At 37.9% G+C, this 22,960-nt stretch overlaps 4 protein-coding genes across 4 annotated transcripts; 2 read left to right on the top strand and 2 right to left on the bottom strand.

The window, feature by feature from the left end:
* Positions 1 to 1,883: 1,883 nt before the first annotated feature.
* gpatch4 (G patch domain containing 4) lies at positions 1,884 to 7,460 on the top strand. Its single transcript, XM_068568938.1, has 8 exons — positions 1,884 to 2,002; positions 2,853 to 2,931; positions 3,024 to 3,097; positions 3,201 to 3,293; positions 4,065 to 4,175; positions 4,430 to 4,542; positions 4,710 to 4,760; positions 4,838 to 7,460. Exons 2-8 carry the CDS (start codon positions 2,853 to 2,855, stop codon positions 5,625 to 5,627), a joined length of 1,311 nt encoding a protein of 436 aa, XP_068425039.1. The 5' UTR covers positions 1,884 to 2,002; the 3' UTR covers positions 5,628 to 7,460.
* LOC137781183 (C-type lectin domain family 4 member D-like) lies at positions 6,853 to 10,651 on the bottom strand. The gene is made up of 8 exons (XM_068569779.1): positions 10,591 to 10,651; positions 9,944 to 10,006; positions 9,456 to 9,551; positions 9,166 to 9,257; positions 9,000 to 9,099; positions 7,875 to 8,029; positions 7,542 to 7,660; positions 6,853 to 7,048 (listed from the first exon to the last, which is right to left on the bottom strand). Exons 1-8 carry the CDS (start codon positions 10,649 to 10,651, stop codon positions 6,901 to 6,903), a joined length of 834 nt encoding a protein of 277 aa, XP_068425880.1. The 3' UTR covers positions 6,853 to 6,900.
* An 876-nt stretch (positions 10,652 to 11,527) lies between these two features.
* On the bottom strand, positions 11,528 to 15,011 carry LOC137781182 (asialoglycoprotein receptor 2-like). The gene is made up of 7 exons (XM_068569778.1): positions 14,950 to 15,011; positions 14,064 to 14,147; positions 13,849 to 13,956; positions 13,565 to 13,759; positions 12,766 to 12,926; positions 12,311 to 12,423; positions 11,528 to 11,699 (listed from the first exon to the last, which is right to left on the bottom strand). Exons 1-7 carry the CDS (start codon positions 15,008 to 15,010, stop codon positions 11,528 to 11,530), a joined length of 894 nt encoding a protein of 297 aa, XP_068425879.1. The 5' UTR covers position 15,011.
* A 1,893-nt stretch (positions 15,012 to 16,904) lies between these two features.
* On the top strand, positions 16,905 to 20,629 carry tspan13a (tetraspanin 13a). Its single transcript, XM_068570185.1, has 6 exons — positions 16,905 to 17,033; positions 17,739 to 17,906; positions 18,077 to 18,157; positions 18,364 to 18,477; positions 18,580 to 18,699; positions 20,364 to 20,629. Exons 1-6 carry the CDS (start codon positions 16,971 to 16,973, stop codon positions 20,436 to 20,438), a joined length of 621 nt encoding a protein of 206 aa, XP_068426286.1. The 5' UTR covers positions 16,905 to 16,970; the 3' UTR covers positions 20,439 to 20,629.
* Positions 20,630 to 22,960: the final 2,331 nt, after the last annotated feature.

Genomic DNA, 22,960 nt, shown 5'->3' with positions numbered 1-22,960 from the left:
AGTTCAAAAGTTTCTGAATGGATCTGGATTTAATGTCATGTTGAAACAGGAGAGGGCACTATCTGTAGCATACAATATGTATGCTGTACCATGAAGATGCACTTTAATTGGAAACTATATACCATCAAATAGAGTATGTGGAGGGTCCAAATACTCATTCTGCACTTCCTCTCACACACATGATATAGTCTATTATAACCTTCTTTTCTGTCACTCAGCCTTTGCAGACAGTCGTTATAGAGGGCTTTCTCCCAAACAGTATAGGCCAGACATGATAACCAGCCTGTTTGGGACCGGTGTCCGTCCCCTGCTGGGTGGTGACACAGATAAACAACTCATGGATGGAGGCCTGCTGGGACAAACATCCTCAATGCACGGAAACCAAAAACAGGGGAAAATGAAATTGTTTCCTGTTGGTGTAGCGGCTGTGCATAAGCCACATGCTGAGGGGATGCCATCATCTCAGATGTGCTGTTAGTTGTCTTTGTGAGGTCAGAAAAGTTATTTAAAGATGACAGCGATCAATCCAGGATGTAACTTTTGACCACTTTCGTCGACATGGCCCATCAAAATCAACACAAAATTTAAGTTCCTAGTAGTTACTTTAAGTAAGTATTACACTCCATGACAAGTAAAAGTCCTCCATTGAAAATGTTATTTAATTTATGTATTTCAGGATGAAAGTATACTCATATAAATGTACTTCAAAGAACTAAAAGGAAGAGAAAATATGTCCCTTGTGGCTGTTATTTTATTGATTGTGCCATAAGATTATCTTTGTTCCCCTCATTTTTTGGGAAGTGGAGTCTGAACCTGTTTTCAGTCAGGTTTGATAACATCTGAACTGGCCTATGAATCTCATAAAGGAAGATACTGAATCTGGCAAGCAATTTGTTGAATAATGCATCCATCAGATGTGCTGTGATCAGAGAGAAGACCGTCATATCAGTTTTGCTTCTGCATGCAGGCATGAACCAGAAACACCCCTTTATTTTATTTCATATTTTTTGCATATTACTTATTTTATACATTTTAGGAATTCATATTGAAAATCTAATTAGCATTTTGTGTTGGCACCTGGGAGGCTTTTCAGATTAAAATGTGAAAACTATGTTTTATTTGTGTGTGTGTGTGTGTTAAACACTGCCATCTACTGCCATCCTGGTGTTTTATGGCTATGACGATATTATCTGATCTGAGACAACCATTAAAATCAAACCTGCATAATTTATTTTTAAATTCTTGAGGTGAAAATGTTTTTAAATGTGAGGGAGAATTTGGGGGAAATGTGCATATAATTACAATACATCAGAGAATATTTCCATCTGATGGTATGGTACTGGCATGAAAAGCATAAAGTATTGAGTTTTAATTTTTAAATAAAAACCATTTAGCTTAACGAACAGCTGGAACGAGCCATTAGAAAAATATGTTATATTAATACATTTTTCCTTCCCCAAAACTACATCCACAGTGTTTATTTGACGGCTTTAGTTACTTGTATATGACATTATTTAAATAAAAAAGGTGAATTCACTATGGCTCATATTAAATCATGATAGATTTAGCCACCGAGCAGTATATAAAGCAGCTGAGATGAGCCTCACCTTTACATCTGTAACATTAGTGACAAATAAATCCACCAATAATTCTAATTCAGGACTTTTAATACTGTTTCCACGACGGGTTTTATTACAGTTTAAGGTGGAGATATTATTTCAAGTTAATAGGCTTCAAATTGTATTTTAATAATTGTAATACAGGTTTACAAATATGTTCGTGCTTTTATTCTACAGCGCAAAGTGTGCGTCTCGTCCTCCTGCTGAACGCGTGTCTACTGGTAAATGACACAGAGAAGAAGAAAAAGAAGGCGTAGCCGTAGTGACGTATTTCCGGTGTCATGTCAGCTATCTGCTGAAACCTCATGGCTGCTGCCGCGTATGAACGTGTTTTCTTGGTTCAGTTGTAATAATTCAGTTTTATTGAATCAAGTCGTCCAGAGGTATGTTGTCGTGTTTTCATTTTTGACATGTCAGCGTTGTGTGTAGTACGTGAGCGACTTGTTGTGTTGAGGGGTTCAGCAGTTGGCTTTTTATGTTGTGCATTAATGTTAGCATTAACTCAGTCCTGTCGGAGAAAAAAAACTCAGAAAATTAAAATGTGATTCATCCACCAGAAATACTTGTGCACTTAGCAGTTCAATTTATTTTTTAATAAACCTTTGACTTCTTGTTAATGTGACAATACACAGGGAGCAGTGCTAATATTGTATGATATTGTAAGTAAACTGAGGCATAATCTCTAACTGTTTCAAACCAAGCTCTAGTTTTTAATGTATGTACTATGAATATTGCATTTTATCACAGTACATGTGTACGGTTGTGCTAATTTTATTTCTTATAATATTGGGAAATGTATGCTCAGCAATGCTTCGTATTCTATACAGTCGTCATGTGTTTGTCGTGTCGCTGTCCTGTGAGATCCACGTTAATCCAAAAAGTCAACTTTTCATAAACTCATAAAAACAGCGCTGTTTTCAGCTTTATGACTGTTCTTAATTTTTTCATTTCAACTATTTTCTTTGGTTTAGTCATCTTAAGAATTAATATACTTTTCTCAACGCATTAAGGAGCACTTAATCTAGTTTATAAGAGCACAGTTCGATGTCCGCGTGCACTTTAACAGTCATGTCATTATTGATAATGTCATTATTTTACCAGTGAAGCTTTATTTCTCGCACGCTCAGTTCCCTGTCGGAAAAACTGTTTTGGGTACCCTACCTCTAATGTTGTTGTGTGTTATGTGTTAGAAATTTAAAAAAGTAAACGATTCAATTTTGCTGTCCTAAACAGATGGCAGAAGTTGTACCAGAGAAAAGTCACGGCTTAAAGTTTGCAGAGAAGCAACTCCTGCGTCACGGCTGGGAACAAGGTAAGATACTTGCATGTCTTTTGTAAAACTATTCAGCCGTGTCAGTGTGTCAGATGCAGCCATAGATCTCTTATCCAGTCCACTCTCCTCAGGTAAAGGATTGGGCCGAAGTGAGAATGGCATATCAGAAGCTATCAAGATCAAAGTGAAATGTGACAAAGGAGGGGTGAGTGACTTATGGTTTTATGTAGCGTGTGCTCTCCTCTCATCCATCAGTTGTGTCGTGTAAACTCTGTTTTATAGACTCACATGTTGCTTTTCTCTTCCAGGTTGGTCATAAGGAAGGGGAGCAGTTCACCTTTCACTGGTGGGATCATGTCTTTAATAAGGCCTCTTCCAATCTGCGGGTGGAATCTGATCAGGTAAGTCCTACCTACCTTGTCCTAACTGAACAACAGACAGTCTCCGGGACTTCACACAAAATGATCAAGGGACATTTTTATTCATAAAGTAATGAGTGATATTTTTATGTTAATTTAGGTGAGTTGTGTAATCTGTTTTTGTGATAATGAGATGACTATCGCTTGTTATATTCAGCTCTTGTATTAGTCAAGCATTTGCAAAGGGTACTAGCTGATTCATGAGTGGGCACACTTAACACTCACGGATTCACCGCCTCCACTTGTGAATGTAGCTGCAATATGCACACTGTTGGGACACCGTTTTTAGAAGCAGCTTTGTGGCTCAAAGCAACAACGTTGAAGCGTTAAAAAAAGCCATATTTAGGTCCTTAAACTAGGAACTAAACTTCAAATATTACGGTATTTATTGCCCTATGCAAAACAACTACATATAAGCAATCATCGGCAATGATAATCTTAGATATCAGGCTCCCTTCAACAAGACTAAATAAATTTGTACAAAAAGAAAATAATGCAAGTATACAGAGGAGCGGATGCTGCGGACCATTTGCATGATGGCAGTAGGTAGAACAGTTTGTGTTTTTGGGTCCCTGATGATTCTGTTGCTCTGTCTCCTGCACCGCTCGGTGTAGCGGGTGTAAGTTACAATTGAACTAACCTTTCAGTCACTTTCAACTAAAACTCTTTTTCCTCAAAAACAACAAAGCTTTGAAATCTGCTGTTAGTCTTGGGAAGAAGGTCAGGAGTTCTATGGTTTTCTGTGTGATCCAGAACGGTATCCAGTTGAAGAAGATGGTGGAGGATGATGATGGAACAATCTCCAATAAAAAGCCCCGGAAAGCTGCTCTGGCTAAGGCCAAACTTTATGGATGCTTTGTCAAGGTAATTTCTTTGTAAATGGCAAAGAGGAATAGGATACATAGGCAACATTTAGTGGGATGAGTTAATTGTTGGTTTAGGTCTTTTTAATAGGATTTGTTAAAGAGAGAAGTAGAATATCATCTGTCTTTTATCTTTTAGTAGATTAAATTCACTACTAAAAACAGGCTGAAAGACACTTTTCTGTACATTTTTGGCTTTCAAATGTTTCTGGTCAGACCCGACAATGACTGTCACTGTCCATGCGTCTCTCTCAGTCAGCCACACTGCTGTCTGGTCAGGAGCAGCCAGATCCAAAGGCTTGCAGCTCAGACAGTAGTAGCTCGGACGAGGACAACGACCAGAAATTGGACCTCTCCAGCACCACAAAGTGAGAGCTTTATCTGATGCAGATATCGATGAGATTTATAAAGTTTCTTTTCTCAAAAGTTGGGCAGCTTTTGAATTTCTTTATAACCAATCAGCTTTTAATTAATATTTAATGTTATTCTTGTAACTGTTTTAACAGTGTTTAAGTTATTAATTAATACTCAACAGGATCTCTGATGCTGATCTGATTAGGGTTTGTGGAGGACGCACGGCTCATAAGTACGTTGATTATGAAGTATTTTGTAATCCAAAATAAGTCAGTAGAAATGGATCTAATTTCTCTTGTGTTTTTCTAGAGGAGCCAGGCATGGCTTGACCATGAGTGCCAAGTTAGCCCGGCTAGAGCAGCAGGAAGCTGAGTTCATGGCTAAGTACAGCAAGAAGAGCCAAACGGCAAGTGTTACTCCGGTTTGTGTTACACCGACTCCACCAACCTCGCAGTCAGCTGACTCGACAGCTGAGCGGCAGGAAGAAACGGTGAGGGACTCTCAGACGAAAAAGATTAAAAAGAAGAGATCCACTGGGATTGAGCTAGGAGATCGTGGCGCATCTGTAACTCTTGAAACGGATTTTGAACCCAAAAAGATGAAGAAAAACAAAACTTGCAAGGACATTGAAGAAATAACTCATCTAATTTCCACTGAGGAAGAAGATGTAATCTTTGTAGAAAACAGTGAAGCAGACCATTCTCATAAAACAAAGAGGAAAACTAAAAAGAAAAAAAACAGAGCAGAGCAGAACGCAGAAGAAAGACCTGCAGCAGAGAGCAGGAGCCAGGAGGAGACTGTTGAGATGCATACGAAAGTAAAGAGGAAGAAGAGGAAATATTGTAAAACCCACAGTGAACCTGCTGAGGAAAAGGAGAGTAACGGAACAGAATCCAGCCAATCAGAGCCGGTCCAGGACTGTGGCACAAAATCCCACAAGAAAACAGTTGCAGTTATATTGGAGGAAGCAGAAGTTACAGAGAAGGAAACTGTCAAGCAGAAAAGGAAGAAGTGTAAAATGGGCAAATCACATGTCGATACAAATGAGGAGACACTTCCTCCAAAGAAAAAGAAGAAGAAAAAGAAGTCAAAAGAGTAGCGTTTAATAGCAGTGCTGTTAAGCAGTGCTCCTTCAATTATTTTAGCTGGAGCCAATTGATATCAAGTTGCCTATGTTTACCACTAATGTAAAATATGCATCTTAAAAGAAAAATAATATGAAATGTGAGGATTTCACTAATTTTCTGCATCTTGAATAACTTTTTGAAGGTGTTTTAACGACACAAATTAAACTAATGGCATTACATACAATTCTAAACTTCATATAAATGTTGCTCAATCTACAATTGTGTGATTAAATTTTTTCCCAGATGTATAGATTTCAGATACTGAAATTCTTTAAAAACACTCCAAATTAACATACATTTTTTGTGATTTATTTATTGAAAATTTGTTGTCAAACTTGATTAATGTTTCACAAGTGTGAATCTGTCTTGAGTGTAAAAACAAAATACAGGTAATACAGTTTTTTTTCAGAGTAATGTAACTAACTATATATAGATATATAGATCTAGAGATAGATATAGATCTAGAGATAGATATAGATCTAGAGATAGATATACACACACACCAGTTTCACAAGTCCTGTTTCCACCGGTGATACTTGATTAATTTTCATATGATCATACCATCAAGATTCAAGATATTATACAATAAAAACGCTTATTTTGCTAGGTCCTCCTTACACACAGAATTCCAATGAACTTTAGGTAACGAATTAGAAATAAGAATACATAAAAAAAAAACATTGCTTTAAATTTCCCCTTATTGCCTATTGTTTCTGGAAAACATTTTATGAAATAGTTTGTTAATTAGGGTTGGTGGGAGAACATGAGTGACAAACTACACAATATTCAAAAATATAAATTACAGGGGAAGCTAAAAGGTCATGGAGCTTAAAGAAACCCTGAGCCCAAATGTGAACTTCTTTGCACAACGTGTGTTGACACACTGGTCTTTATGTAACACTGAGCACACAACGTACAGCGAGCCAGCGCAGGAACACAATTTATTAATGTAATGTTCTGCGTAGACGTTGCACAAGGCCACTTGCTGAAAGGCTTTTGAGTTTGAAACATAAACACTTCACATGTTCCATTGACTGATGTGTTTTTAGGTCAATGATGCTACATTGAATAGCATTGATACTTCCAGTAAAGGTCACTGATATAGTTGCAATAGTTCAAAGACGATTACACTGATAGATGATTAAATGAATGTGAATGTTTTTATTTCTCCAAAATTGGTGATGATGCCGTTTTGCATGCAGCGTGAAGGGCGAGAATACTATATGAAAGCAAACAAAGCGCTCACTAAATAGACCATATCAGAACGTCAATCTCACAGATGAATATGTTTCTCATGTAACAGTTTGCTGCAGCCCAGTTGGTGGTAAGGTCCATACTGGGGATCATCAGTCCACAGTCGTCAAACTTACCAAAGTCTCTCTTTTGCCAGTACCTTCAACGACACAACATGAATATCAGTACCAGTCAGGATATTATACCTCTGCTGCCCATGAAGAAGTACATATTATGACAAAATAATTATGTCTGAGCATTTTAAGAACTTGAGGTATTTGTGCTAAGCTAAGTGTGCTCACTTAGCTTTGCACAAAGACACTGACTGTGACATCAAATGTTCTCAATCTTAAATTCTAAATCTTTGCAAAAAGGCGAGTAAATGTGTAAGCGGACACGATTAGGACTTTGGGGTATTGAGCTGAAGAGAAAATAACATTATTTTTTACATGTGTTTTCCTTTTAAATTAAGTAAGATAAATCAGTCTTAAACATATATTTCAGTTTAAGTGTTGTTTTGGTCAAAATTCTTTCAAGTAAAAGGTGTCCTGATTTTAAAAAACAGCTGTAGTGCGGTCATCATAAGATTGTTGACAGGTGAGATCTGCTGGATGATGAATTATGATGAATGAAAAATAAAAAGACTTTCTTACCCAAGAGTAGCATTTTTTCCATCAACCCAGACCCAGTTGTTGTCTTGGTTTTCATGTAACCCAAGCCAATATCCATGATACTTGTCGTAGTAGAACTTGATGTGATTAGTGAGGAATGTCTGTCAATCATACAGCGACAGATCATCAAAAACACCACATGGATTCTGATCAGACATTATAAAAAACATACTTTTTTCTCCATTGCATTATGGTTGTTATGTGAATTTCTTTCTTTTTTTTGCATCCTGGATACTTTGAATTACCATTTAGTCTCTTGATCTTAATTTGAACTAAACTCTTGAGTTACTGTGTCTTTATAGTGTTTGAGCTCACCTGTTCATGCAGATTATCAATAACAACCAGATCTGCAGCTGCATTTTGGCAATACCTCTTGCTTTCTCTCCATGTTTTCCAATGTAAGTTTTTATTGTAAAACAGGTAGCACTTCTCCTGGAACTGAATCCAGTCTTTCTGACATGGCTGACAGCCTTTGAAAAAACAAAAAAAACAGAAATTAAACAAGACTAAAACACAAATGTAATTTAAGAAAATAAGTGATTTTAAAAGTATTAAGTATTTTTCTGCATCCAGTATAACAACTACAAGCTCTGCATGTTATATTTAAACCGATAAAATACCAACAACAGCTGCTCTTCCTTTCTTCTTTTTAATTTTTACACTGAGCACTGTTTCATTGAGTTGAAATTGTTGTAAGTGATTGGAGCGCAAATAAAAAATCTCAGCCTTACGATTGAGTGAGTGACTGACGCCAAACAAAGTTCTGGTTCTTTAGAACAATGTAACGCTCTTTCCCTGTGCACCAACTGTGAGATACAGAAGTGATGACTGAATCTACCGAAGAGACTTAAGGTAAGTATCTTTGGGGGGAAACTGTGCAGTGATGATGAGATGGTGTCAAACAGACACAGGGAAGGTGTAGACGATGCACACACTCGCTATACGAGTTGAGACAAGTTACAGCCCACTGTGGGGACCTGACAGCATAGAGCTGTAAAAACACCCTGGCCCAAACCTATAACTTAACTCGATATTTAAAAAATCCTAAAGATTTAGCCCGGGGCCAGATAAAAGACAGAAGACATTATACTCATATCGGATGAGGATTGTTATTTCCTCCGGGATCACTGAGATAATAGTTGACAGAGTGCCACCGTTTTAGGTAAAGAGGTCTTGCCTTCCTGTCCCCCCTCCCTCCTCCTCTCCTCTTCCCTGGCAATATATTTCAAAATGTTTGTATTTCATCCTACTGTTGGCACAGTTTCACAAGTACTCTGAGAAAATACTTTTTAAGCCAACTGCTGTCCTCAGCTTTCATTGAACAGCAGAGTATTAACATATAATCACCCCTACTTATGTTTTTAAAATAAATGGATGTATTCGTAGTGAGCTAATGTGGTTTAAGAACTAGACATGGTCAACAAAGCAGGACGCTCTTACTGTCATCTGGGCAGTAGTCATTCACTGGAAAGGTGTTAAATTTTCGGATGACTCTCAGCGTCCAGTTGAGATTGTCTGTGTCTCGGATTAAGCTGTTCCTCTCCACGATCAGCAGCTCATGTTCTGCTTTGAGGTTGCTGAGGTTTGCTCTCTGTTCAGTTGTGACTCGGCTTAAGATGCTCCTCTCCTCGATCAGCAGCTCATGTTCTGCTGTGAGGTTGTTGAGGTTTGCTCTCTGTTCTTTTATTGCAACACTCACTAAAGTGTGAAGGAGAAAGCACTTTAGTCAGTCAATCAGCCAGTCAAAACCCACATAATTGTAAAATACAGACTGGCAACAGGCACAATTCAGACAGAGCTGAACTCATAATACAAAACAAAAACATCCCAGACTGAGTCAGTTGGTCCAAATGTGATGTTGTAATTATTAATTGAACATGTGTTGATGAAACTCACAGTAGATAATGACACTGATGCTCGCCACCAGGACACAAAGTGTTCCCAAACACGCCGCCAACACAGCAGAGTGAGGCCGTGTAGCTGCTTTGCCATCTGCTTTAGTGAAAAAAACTAATTGTTATTATTATGGAAAAAATGTTTTGTGATTTTGTATTATAATACAACTGTAACTTATTATTTTTGACCCATGCAAATTGTGACCTATACTACTATTATCACTTCTCCAATCATATGGGTCATGTAAGAAATCATTATTGATGTTTTGTTCAGATTAATTTAAAATTCAAGTTGGATGCTAAAAGACTTCAAGCTAGTCAAAAAGAGCTGATTTAGCGTTATTTAAATAATATATATTTGAAACTAATACATCATCATAAAGTGTGAATTTTTACTTTTAGCATTGTTGAGAATATTCTGGTTGATACTGTTGTGTAACTTCATTGATGAAATGGAAAATAGGGAAGTCAACAGATGAGATAACTTACTCAGTACGGTAGCAGCCTCTTTAGGTTTCACTTTGAAATCATTTATCGGGTTCTCTTTTTTCTCTGAACAACAGAAACAATACAAAAAAATAATTAGAGAGCAGTGATTAAATGTAGGTTGCGTGATTGATGTCAAGTATGTCCTGTATAATATTGTGATCATCAGGTTTGGGAAGTAAAAGATTACATGTTGTCGTGTTAACAAAACAATTATAATCCAGTCAAAGATTACTTGATGACATTCTAAAAGTACACAGTAGAAACAACATCCCACATGTTGTAAAATACATATATGTTTGTTCTAGTCCTGTATATGTACGGGCAATTTGATATGAGCCATTGCAAGTGATGTCGGGCAAGACATGAAGCAGTTAAGAGGCAGTCTAACATATTTCATTTCAATTTTCAGATTTGTTTGTTGCAACAAAGCAGGTCTTGAAGATGAAGATTGTTTATTATGTCTAAAAATGATTTTCTTTTCTATTGCACAGCATACAAACTATGAAGAAGAGAGACTGGACATTATGCTGTGGGAAAAAACGTGTTGTGAGTGGTACGTATATATAGCATGGAAGGGAAACTTGCAGACCAGTAAAGTCAACTCATTTTTGTGACTGCAAGCGTCATAAAAAGCAGGAGTCACTTACCCTTTGGAGCTGTACTACGATTATTAAAAACCACCGTAGAATAGACGATTTCTTCCTCCATCACGGCATAGATCACTGCACTTGCTTCAGTGCAGAGAATGGGTGTAGTAGTTGTGATTGAACAAAATGTTGCAGAACTACCTCATGGAGAACTAACAGTTTGCATTATGACACGTTTTTACCAGACAACCTCAAACAGTGACGCTAGAGGTGGTTTTATGGGCATTGATTACACAAGATGTATTGTGTGTTGTCAAAAGTACATCTGCTTCTGTAACAATGAGTGGACAAACTTGTGCAACAGCAGAAGTTTTTCAGAAGACCCAGTAGTTTCCTAAAACAGATTGCAGTACATTGTGTGTTTGTTGGAGATACTTTCAGCAGTGGGTGAATACACAATAATCATTTATGGTCAAGAAGAGGAGAGGAGGAGCTCAGTGTATCCTAAGATGCCCTCAGCAGTCTAGGCCTATAGCAGTATATCAAAGGGGGGAACGGGGAGTTTGAAAAGCAAAACAGATAGATCAGGTATGGTTTCGGTCTTTTTAATGGGATTTATTGACAATAAGAAAAATATAAAACATCACACTATTTAATTCTTAGGAAATGTTAATGCAGTTAATAGAAGAGAGAGAGAGAGAGAGAGAGAGAGAGAGAGAGAGAGAGAGAGAGAGAGAGAGAGAGAGAGAGAGAGAGAGAGAGAGAGATGATTTATATAGTCTTTAATCAGTTTTCTTTCTCATCTCTTTTATATATTGTCATATATAACTCAAAATGTACTCTGTAACATTTGTAGAAAGGGATACTACACATTAGAAAAAGACAACAATGTGCTAACATCTTTAGTAAAACAAATAAATACAAAAACCAGGGAAAACACCATGTATCCGTTTTGACATCCATATTCGAGAGCTATATTCATTTAACGTTATATCACCTATATTGATAAAGCAGCAGAGTCCGAATCTGGTTTTAGCAAGGCTCTGGTTTCACAGATCCAGCGGTTCCTCATGCCACAGCTGGCTTTGTGCCAGTTGGCCAGTGGGTCGGCTCGTGGCTGAATTAGACCACAAGATACTGAGTAGCCGGCTTCTTGTGTTTTCCAGTACCTGATGAAGAAAATAAATCACACAATATCAATCTGTGCTTCCCAACGTTTTGGGAAATAGGCCTATAGTGGCTTTTGTGGAAAGTTAAATGAGAAGGAGGAGATGTTTGTACACAAGAGAGGCATTAATTGCTTTGTCTAACTCTCAACAAGAAAGCAAATTAACACATTCACCCTCAACTATTAATTTAATGCTACAGTATACAGTTGCTTCCTTCCTTTTGCTTCTTTTGTCAAAAGTTTTTGTCTTTTGCGTTATTGAGGGAGATGTTGATGGGGATTTCTCCATCTGCTTTTCACCATCTGCCATTTTAAGAACATGGACAATGTTTGCCTCTTTTGCCCTGTCTGTCAGATTCTTCTCCAACCGAGCAACACAGAGTGCAACACGTAGCCTATAGGAGGGAAATCCTGCCTATCCTCTTGCTGAAGGTCTGGTTTGTTTTGAATAAAGTTAAAGTATTGTGTCTGAATTACTGTGGCCACGATTCACTCAGGTTAAAATGCTGTAAGTGGAATCTTTTAAGGAATTGCGTCTGTGTGCGTGTGTGCGTGTGTGCGTGTGTGCGTGTGTGCATGCGTGCGTGCGTGTGGGTGTTTTTCTGCACTTACGTCACAGGATAGTTGCTTCCATCTACCCACGTCCATGTGTCCATTTTGGTCAAGCCGATCCAATAGCCATGGCTTTCATCATTGTAGTATTTTGTGTGGTTATTAATGAATTCCTACATTTGTTAAGCAGGTGATAATTGAAACAAAATGATCTCTTTGTCCTTTGTAGCAAAATTTGTACAGAAAGATGCAATACATTGTGCTTCACAAAGATGAAAAATACACATGAAAAGACATGAGAGAAATACTAATAATAAACATACAGGATATTTTAAAATGAACATTTAGCTGTGAAGCTTAGGTGTGATTTTTGTGGTTATACTGTATGGTGTATACAACATTATATTTAGATTACTAGAATGAATGGATTACATACATATATGTATGAACTGCATGATGTGAACACATGACACAAAGATATAGAAAAATAGAAAATAAACTAAAATCAGTCTTGCCTGTTCCTCTTGGCTTTCAATCACCACCAGATCTGCCTTCATTTGTTTGCATTGATCGCGGCTTGTCTCCCAACTCCTCCAGTCGTAGTAATAATCAGACGTTGAAAACATGTAACAGTTCGACTGGAAGAGCACCCAGCCATCCAGGCAAGGCTTACACACTGAAACAAGGAGACAAATCAGAATCCTTGTCTATTGCAGATAACATTTTTATTTATATTGTGGGATTAAAGACTTGTATCACTCTCTTTAAACAGATAATTCCACTTAAATAAAACATATATTTGTGCCATGAAGCCCAAACTCTGAAAGATGAATCGTGCTTAATCAATGTTCTCGAGCAAAAATGTATACAATTCTAAATGTCATAAGTGGAATGACAACATTCAAACCTTAAAAGTAAATGATTGTGTTAATTCCAACTCTAATTGCAGTTTAATCTACAGCAATGCATCATATTTCATGAAATCATCATATGTGTTTAGCGTCGCTGTCCTGTGAGAACCATCCGTCTCTAAAAGCCTTTTTTTCAACTATTTTCCAGCTGATCCAAGAGGCTTTTTAGATGCAATTCATAAAAGAAGGTTCCCTTCTTCTGTTTATCGCAAACATTCAAATTCAAACTCACCAAATTTGGAGATTAATGGTTTTCACTTGACGGGAAAAATTGTGATCCGAAATGTAACTAAAGCCATCAGACATAAAGTTACAAGTGACATAAAATGGAAAGTAAAGTATACATACTCTGACTTTGTATAAAGTACAGCACTTGAGTAAATGTACTACACTATGTTTTCACCTTTCTGTGGGCAGTGTGTGTTCACTGGGAAGTTCTCAAAGTCCAGAATGACTCCGACGGTCCAGTTGAGCTTGTCTCTCTCTCTGGTCAGCTCTTCTGTCTGTCTCTCTAAGTTGGTCATTTCTGTCCACATCTGCCGATTCTGTGCTGTTAAGTTGATGTTCTCTCTGTGCTGCTCTGACATGGCCGTGCTGACTGAAGTTAGGGAAGAAACCGTTACTGTTGCACTTACTTTTAATATCAATCAGCCTTGAAAGTCCTTAAAAACAGGTAGACAGACTTACAGTAGATACTGACTGTGATGACGGCCGACAACAAGATGACACAAATAATACCCAAACCTGCTGCCACCAGATGCAGCATTGTGCACAGTGGAACTTTCTTCATAATATCTACCAAGAGCAAAAAAAACAATACATGTATTATACAAATTTATAGCAAATAGTCATCATCTTCAATCATATTTTATGTTTGTGAATCAAGGTAAACCATAAATAACCTGCTATAGCACATTTTGTATCCCATGCCTGTTCCTTGCATGTCTTCACCTCATCATAGATTATTTCTGGGTTGCTTGGTTTCTCTGCAAAAAATACAAAAGAGTTGAAGGAAAAGAGAACTTTAGGTTCTGAGATTTGAAACTTTCAAAACTGCAAAGCTGTGGAACTTCCACTAATCTGGACCCAAACAAACTTCTTACCATTGACGCAAATTAGGACAGACCAGTCTGTACCCAACGGATAATTAAAATAAGCTTCCCAGTAAAAACGCTTGAACAGTCATTATTTTAATTATTAGGGCCTGAAAGTTGTAATAGCTGAATCCAGAGTTATTTTCCTTCCTTCGTTCATGTGATGGAGCCCGAGGCAGGGTTAAAGGAAGTGTTAGCCTGCTTCTTTATGATAGAAGATTGCTGGAGGATCCGGGTAATTTAACTAAATTTCATACTCTGCAATGTATACAATGAGCAACTCAGCCGTCCCCATTTTGGGCGATGTGTGGAGGCAATAGTCTTCTGTGAATTTGGAATCTCAAATGTTGCAAATGCTAAAATGCTATGTTCACAAACATCAGATAGCTTATCAGCTATATGTACAACTTATTTTTGCAATGTAAAAATATTACTTTACAAATGTATATGTATAAAAATCAAACAAATGTAATCAAATATAATAGGGTGCAGGTTTGAAGTAGCAGGGGATAGAAAAAGTGAAGTAAAAGACAATTACTTTACTGGAGTAAATATAAAGGATTAATACTTCATTCATCGCCAAGGGGAAATTTGGTAAAATATACTTTCTACTACTGTCAACAGCTTAGTTAGACAGCAGACAGAATAAGTCTGTCATAAAAGTACAACAAAAACAGAATAGGCAGTGACTGACCCGGTGCAGAGAAACCTTCAGTCTTGAACGTCACCGTCACGTAATGCAGTTCTTCCTCCATTATCTGGTCAGGTTTCTCAGAGACGGAGTCCCTTTATCTCAAAGACAGCAGCATAAAACTCAAACCACCACAGACGGTTATTGTGAGTGAACTTTAGTTTGGAGACGGAGACGGAGAAACCAACTGTGAGTGACCACAACCCTCACTTCTTCTTTTTGGTAGAATGTTGTAAGAATGACTCAGTGGTGCTTTTTGGGGTTTGATGTTTTTTTGGACAACTTTCTACTTATTTTTTAACGTTTTACAAACACAAAGCCTATTATATTAATCCAAACATTGAGTAAAAGGGTTTTTCCTCATTCATAAAATTAACTTGCTCTTACTGCAGTCAAGTGAGCCTCAATTGCCAATCTGAATGCACCTCTATTCAAGGTGTTACGGTACGGCGGCGGTACGCAGCACAGAGAAGCCAGAGAAGCCGAGCTCAAAAGCTCAAATGCAATGATGATATTCATATTCAAACAGCATATCCTTAAACTGTAAATACAAAGTATGTAGCAGTCTTGTACAACGTGAAACCTGCTATGTCCATGTGTATGGCTCTGAGATTTAACTGTACAGTTTTGGAGAAAAGTGACTTCAAAGTCAGCTTCAATGACAAAATGATATTCATAATGTCACAATTTCCAATATTCAAACTGCCATAAAAACAGATCCATAAGTGTGTAAAGTAAAATAATAACACAGTCCTCTTCAGTAGGGGGTGGGGGGCTCTGCTATGTCCATATTTATGGCTTTAGGATTTTACTGTACAGTTTCAGAGAAACGTGACTTCAAAGTCAGCTTCAATGACATAATGATATTCATAATGTCACAATTTCCAATATTCAACCTGCTATAAAAACAGATCCATACATTCGTAAAGTAAAATCATAACGCGGTCCTGTTCAAGGGGGCCTCTATTATGTCCATATCATGGCTTTAAGATTTTACTGTACAGTTTTGGAGAAAAGTGACTAAAAGCAGATCCTTAATTTCTGGTAAAGCCTTTTTGTAAAGCCAGTTTTCTCCAAAACTGTACTGTAAAATCTCATGGCCATACTCATGTGCATGGCAGAGGTCAGCATGAACAAGGCTGCGTTGTAATTCTACTTGTTGTTTAAATATTTGGATATTGGGAAATTACGTTTAAATGCTTTTTCTGCTATCTAAGCCACCGTAGACCACCATACCGTAACATTTATTTCATAACGTTTATTTCATACCGGTCATTTATTTTCATGCGTGTGGCTCACTCGGCGGATGAGGGCTCACTTGACCGCAGTTTCTGCCTGTCACTGACTTATGACTTCCTCAAGCAATTTTAATTTTAAAACATTATTTTTTTAAACAGATAAAGTTTATTATGACGATCTGATTTTACCAAACCAGGCCAACAATACCTGAGATCAATCGCACGTCAAAAGCAAAGATGAGCTAAAGTGATCCCACTGGAAGAGATGATGGAACGAGAGACTTCAGTCGCACAAAAGCAGAGTTGACCTTCCTGACGTTACTCGAAAACACCAGTAGATGGCGATCTAAAACTGTATGTAGTCTGACACAGTTTACACACAAGGTAACCTTGCTAAATTTAATGCAGTCTAATACATCAGTCATTTAAAACAGTCCTTAATTCTTTAACACTATTGTGAACTACTTTAAATCGGTTTTGTTGTGTAAACAATTAACTATACAATTATACATATGCTCATGAAAATGTGATAGGTGAATAATTGTTGCCTCAAATTATAGATGAGATCTTTAGTAGTCTTTTACCCCGAGTGACTCAGTGAACTGGGTTAATTAGTACCTGATAGAGACTACTAAAATGACGTATGCGTAATAAAGACAACGGACCAATCAGCGGACAGGATCTGTTCAGGAAACGTTTGCACCTGCAGATCAAGAGAGCCTCGAGACCGACCGCAGAAGCCTGGAGAAGTAGACGTTTATTTATTCACTGCACCGGCGAGCAGCGATGGTGTGCGGAGGATTTATTTGCACCAAGAACGCACTCAGCGCTCTGAATGTACTTTATGTTGTAAGTATGAACCCACAGCTGCTATACCGATGGAAAATAACCGAAACAACTCCTTTAAGAGAGCAACAACTGTCTCCGCTTCCGTCGTGACTTGCGCTAATATTTAGTTTTAGACGAAAAGCGATTACAATGTTTCGGTTGTTTTCGGAACCAGTTTCCTGGTTGTGGAAACGGATAAGCGTCAAGCGTTGGTGGTAAAGATTAGGCCAAGTTCATGGTCCAGGTTGGTAGATTACGGTGGATTTATTCAGAGAATATTTAAACTTGTATAATACTTGATTGTTTTACCTCTTTCAACGGAAGTTGTAACTCTGAACAACTTATTTAAACACAAAATACTGCTTTACACTTACACTAATTCATTTCATGTAGTAATTAATACGTGTATACCTTACTTGTGTATAGTAACTCGAGAGCTGCTATCTACATGCACAACTGTTCCTCCTGTTCTCCATACTTTTAAAACGTTGTAATTATAAATAAATGAACAGATGCACATCTAAGTTAAAGGTTTGCGTTGTAACGGTAAGTTCCAGCTTTTCCAATATTATTTGTGTTATACTTTGTCACATATGGTAGTAACTGATTTCTTTGGGTTCTAACAATCAGATAAAGCTTGTGGGAAATTCTAATTGCAGACATCCTGATGACATTGATTGTACTTCCTTCTTGTCCCCATGGCTGCGTTGTTTACTTCCTCTTCAGCTTGTGAGTCTGCTGCTGATCGGAGTGGCAGCCTGTGGGAAATGGTTCGACCTGGTTTCCAGCATCAGGGTGGTGGCAGGGGTCATCAGCGTGGGCATCTTCCTGTTCCTGGTTGCCTTTGTGGGACTGTGCGGTGCCCTGAAGCACCACCAGGTCCTGCTCTTCTTCGTATCCTTTGGTTTGGTTGTAAGAGTAAATAAAGTCAATTACCCACATCCCTGGAGGTATTCATTCCTTTCACGAGCTTGTGTTGTAATTCTCCTTTCTTTAATGGTTTGTGAAGCAGCAAAACAGGATTTCAAATTTGACCCAATGTTGACTTCCTAAACTTGTTACAGTACATGATAATCCTGTTAATAGTGTTTATCATGCAGTTTTCTGTGTCCTGTGCTTGTCTGGCTCTGAATAAAGACCAACAGGTATGTTTATTTTGTCGACATGCATTTCGGTAAACGTTAAAATACTCTCACACGGGTAAATGTTCCTAAAAGTGTAGAATTGAAAAAATGTAATAATTGCACAAATAATGTTTATTCTTCTTCATCCCTCATGACTTTTTTGCTCATGCTTTTGAAATATAAAATGAAATATGAATACAACCAGGTCGGGTGATTCTCATTCACAGAACCATCTGCTGGAGGTTGGATGGAACAAATCTGAGGCTACTCAAAGGGACGTGGAAAAAACCCTCAACTGTTGTGGCTTCAATTCTATTCCCTACAATGGCTCTTGTGCTGCTGTAAGTTAATCAGCTTTGAATTGTCTTTTTTATTTTTACATTCTTTTCATTTTCACGGTGATGTCTCTGACAGTTGTCATTTTCAACCCTTACTACTTTTAGAGTTGCTATAACATGCCCTCTACGATTGTTTGCGACACATGCTCGAGCACCATCCAGCAGACTGCGGGAGATGTGCTGCGCTTTGTGGGCGGCATCGGACTCTTCTTCAGCTTTACAGAGGTCAGTAAAATGTGATGTGGGTACTGAAGTCTTAGGCCCAATCTCCACCCTTACGGATTCATGGACTTTGAGGCGCGCTCCCGCAAAGTCCTTGAGGGTTTAGGGGTGTCCCATTGTCAAATTGTGGAGTGCCTGAGGGCTTTGTGGCGGACATTTTTAGCCCTTTATGAACCTTTGCGTAAGTCAACATTATATGCTGACTTTGCCTAAGGGAATTACCCATAATGCATTGCCACATGAGGTTAAACATGCAGTTCCCAATGGAAGAATGGAGATGTAAAAAAAACAATGGTAAACAATGAGACACGTGGGCATTTAGCCATGTAAAATACCTTTCCAACATTATGGAACATAAAAACACATGAATTAGAGAAATGCAAGCAGAATATATATATATATTTGTCATTTATTTCATTTTGAGAAAAACAAGTAAATAAATAGTTAAAAAATACTTCTCATCTTGTGAAGAAGATGTTCAAACCAGTGAATAATAATAATAATAATAATAATAATAATAATAATAATAATAATAATAATAATAATAATAATAAAAAACACAATTGTACACTATTTTTTTAATGTAGTCACGTGATGTTGCAGTAAAGTGCTGTCCCATTCATATTCATACCAGCTCAAGCCCTCACAGACTAGCACACTCAAGCAGTTAGCAGCTGATGCAGTGAGTCCCTGAGGGTTCAGGACTTAGAGGTTTAGGGTGGAGATTGGGATTGGGCCTTACACTCAATACACCATACAGCCCTCAAGATTACAAGAACATGCAACAACTGTCCTGCAACAGAATCGACACGACACACTCACTCACTCTTACTCCCTTTAAGCCTTGTGTGTCCCTGTAGATTCCATCTAGTTTATGGACAGCAGGTCTTGAGCGTGAGATTAAAAAGAAAATTTGACGTTAATTTAAATTAGAATAGGCCTGCTGCTTTCCAGGTTGTTGAGGATAACGTGAGATTTTCTAAACACAACGTTTGCATTGTGGACCATTTGTGATAGCGCCAGTAATGGAAGAAGACCTTTTCTAGAAACAGCCACACATTATGAAAAGAAATGCAACGATAATAATCTTCTGTGTTAATATTTGTGAATAAATGTTTTGCACGGTGGTGTAGCGGCTAGCACTGACGCCGCACAGCAAGAATGTCTGGTGTTCAGCTCCTGGTCTGGGTGGGGTTTGGATACTGGTCTGGCAGGTCCTTCTGTGTGGAGTTTGCATGTTCTCACCGTGTCAGCGTGGGTTCTCTCCGGGTTCCTCCCGCAGTCCAAAGAAATGCAGCGTAGGTTAATTAGACTCTAAATTGCCCGTAGGTGTAAATGTTAACGTAAATGGTTGTCTGTCTCTGTCTGCTCTGTGATGGACTGGCGACTTGTCCAGGGTGAACCCTGCCTTCGCCCCTTGACAGCTTGACCGCTTACCCTAAAGAGGATAAGCGGTTCGGATAATGGATGGATGTTTTGCATTTGAATAATACTGTTGGACACAATCTTTTTTTTTTTATTTTAAAGTGATAATTATTTTTATAAGTGACAAATTAATATTTTTAAATGTTTTGTGACCCTCCAAAAATGTGTTTGTCAGAAGGCCTCAAGTTTTAGTCCCCCTGTATTTCGCACACTTCTTCACGCTCATTTTATTTTAATTTCAGATTTTTGGAGTTTGGCTCGCCCACAGATACAGAAATCTCAAAGATCCTCGCTCAAATCCTGGAGCCTTTCTATAACTGCTCACAGCTTAATAAAGCCCCAAAATGTACTACTGAATAATAGTCTTTTCTATTAACTCTGTAAACAAAACAACCTTATCTGGGCATTTTTACATTTTTAAAGTTGGACTATAACTTTGTTGTGTTGTGACATATGACTATTGTATGATAATGATGGGGAAATATGAAATGTGCTGTGAATATAAATGGCCTTTCTTTTTGGGAGTAGTTCAAGGATTAGGAAAATACACTTGTTTATTTTTCTTGCTAAGAGTTGTGATGACTTTTGGCAAATAAGCATAAAAATATCAAACTGTTTAAACTTGATGCATGTAAGCGTTGCCTCTTTAATTCTAATCTGTCTCAAAGTGATAGATGCCAACAGCAGCTTTGTAGGCTCACCATGCATACACACCTTATGCAAATATACTGCAGATGAGCCCTACAATGGCTGGATGAGTGCACACCGCTCCCAGACTATTGACGCATAGGTGACCACATGTTGTGTTTTGCAAACAGTGGATTAGTGTGTCGGGTTCCTTAAAAGCCGGAAAAGATAAATTAAATTGTTAAGATTTAAAGTCAATCCTGTTGCAGGTTGATAAACCTTCTGTTATTAAACCAGGTTTTTGATTTGTGTATTTATTGCTATTTGTTTCCTGTTTTTAAACTCATTGTGTGGATTCATACTAAATCATCAATCTCATTTCCCATCCAAAAAATAAACATGCACTGTGGCTGCACATGGAAGAAAAATGTTGTTTTTTATGCTTCAGCTTTAGTGCTAATAGAGAGCCTTACTTTCACCGGAGCCGATGAATTGGTGCCACATGACTTGATGACATTCCCCCAAACAGGATCCCGACCAGGAACTGCATTCGCTGCTTAGATTCATTTGATCGCCAAAACAGATTCCTCAGCTGGACCAACTAGTTCAGCAGGGTGACTGAACTTCACTGCCGCAATGTCTTGTATTAAAAGTGTAATCAACTGCAATCTATATTTAGATCATCTATTCATTTTGTAAGCAGATCATTCTTCACTAGCATACATTGTCAGGGTAGAACCAACAGCAATATCTGATTTAGGATTTTTACATCTGTTTAAGTATTTCAGTTCATAATGTTGGCACACATTTCCAAGCTTATTATGAAATATACAGATCACTGAATCATTGTAACTATTTTTTTTCCTTAAACATCTCTCTTCCTGGGAGTGGCATTGCAACATGGTTGTTATTTCCTTCACAACAGCCAAACATTTAAGATGTAAGGCAGTAGTGGAAAAAGCGTGAGTAATTACACTGTTATGGATAGTGTCACAAGTGTTACAAATGGTTAAAATGTATTTTTATGCCTTCCAGAGTAATTCAAATATCTTGAATAAACAATGTTGTGGTTGATACATAATAGAACGAGACTCAACAGTCTTACTCTAGTCTACACCACTTCAAATACAGTCTTATAGGCTGTATTTTTCCTCTTAGATAAATATATTTTTAAATGTAAAAAATTAAAACGGCATACTCCGGTTTGATGAGATTATGCCTAGGGTCAAATGTAATTTGGGGAGAAGCATACAGGAAGCACATGGTGAGTTATGTTAAAACATGTAAAAAGTGTTTTTAAATTAGAGGTATCAAAATCGTATGGCTAAACAATAACTGGTTAAATTTTCCCCTGCGGACCTTTACAGCAGTTAAATTATGATTTGATGTTGCAACCATTAATAATGAAATGAAATTTGCACAGATGGTTGAAAAGGCAACAAGGCCGAGCTCCTCCTCCTGGCACTGGCACCACAATGGCAAGCGTGTGGCAGGCGTCATCCAGGTGTCAGGACTCTGACTACTGCCCTCTAGTGGTGGCACCTCTAAATACTGCCCTCGAGTGGTGGCACCTCTCTGACTACTGGTGGCAAGTCTTTTGACGAGTTGTGGCACTCCTGTGACAAGTACTGGCATTGTCAGCTCGTGGCACTTACCGACACCACAACATAAAAGGAGCGGAAGAGTGGAAATATTATTCGACTTGTATTTAAAAACCTTTTGATAAATTGTTTTTAAATTGTATTAAAAAGGATAATTTATTTTCATTATTTTTAGCCGATTGTTGAAAATGACTGTAAAAGTAATTATTTGGAAAGAGTATAATTTGTTCCTTTTTGCTTCAAAACCAGTGAAATCATACATAAAAAATGAATGACAAACAAAAAAAGTACAGTGAGGTTGTTCGAAGAATGTGTACAGGGAAAATTGGCTCGGCTAACAACAAAAATCAAAACTATGATTTACGGCAGCTGACCTGTCTTAACAATGAATGTTCTCGGGAAATGCGGTTCCATCCATTCAGCTTTGCAACTTCTTTTTTTAATCTACAATTTTGTAACGTCAATAAGAGATGGCAAAATACATTTAACCTAACATGCCAGGGGTACTGAACGAGTGTCGTTCACTTGCCGCCGTCCTGGCATTTGACTGACGCCTGCCACAGACTTGCCACACGCTTGCCACTGCCAATAATCACACTCGCTGTCTCTCT

This window comes from Clinocottus analis, unplaced genomic scaffold (genome assembly GCF_023055335.1).
Source record: "Clinocottus analis isolate CAN_PGR_092001 unplaced genomic scaffold, fCliAna1.0.p SCAF_9, whole genome shotgun sequence".
Taxonomy (NCBI): domain Eukaryota; kingdom Metazoa; phylum Chordata; class Actinopteri; order Perciformes; family Cottidae; genus Clinocottus; species Clinocottus analis.
This window is presented reverse-complemented; position numbering and strand designations above follow the sequence as displayed.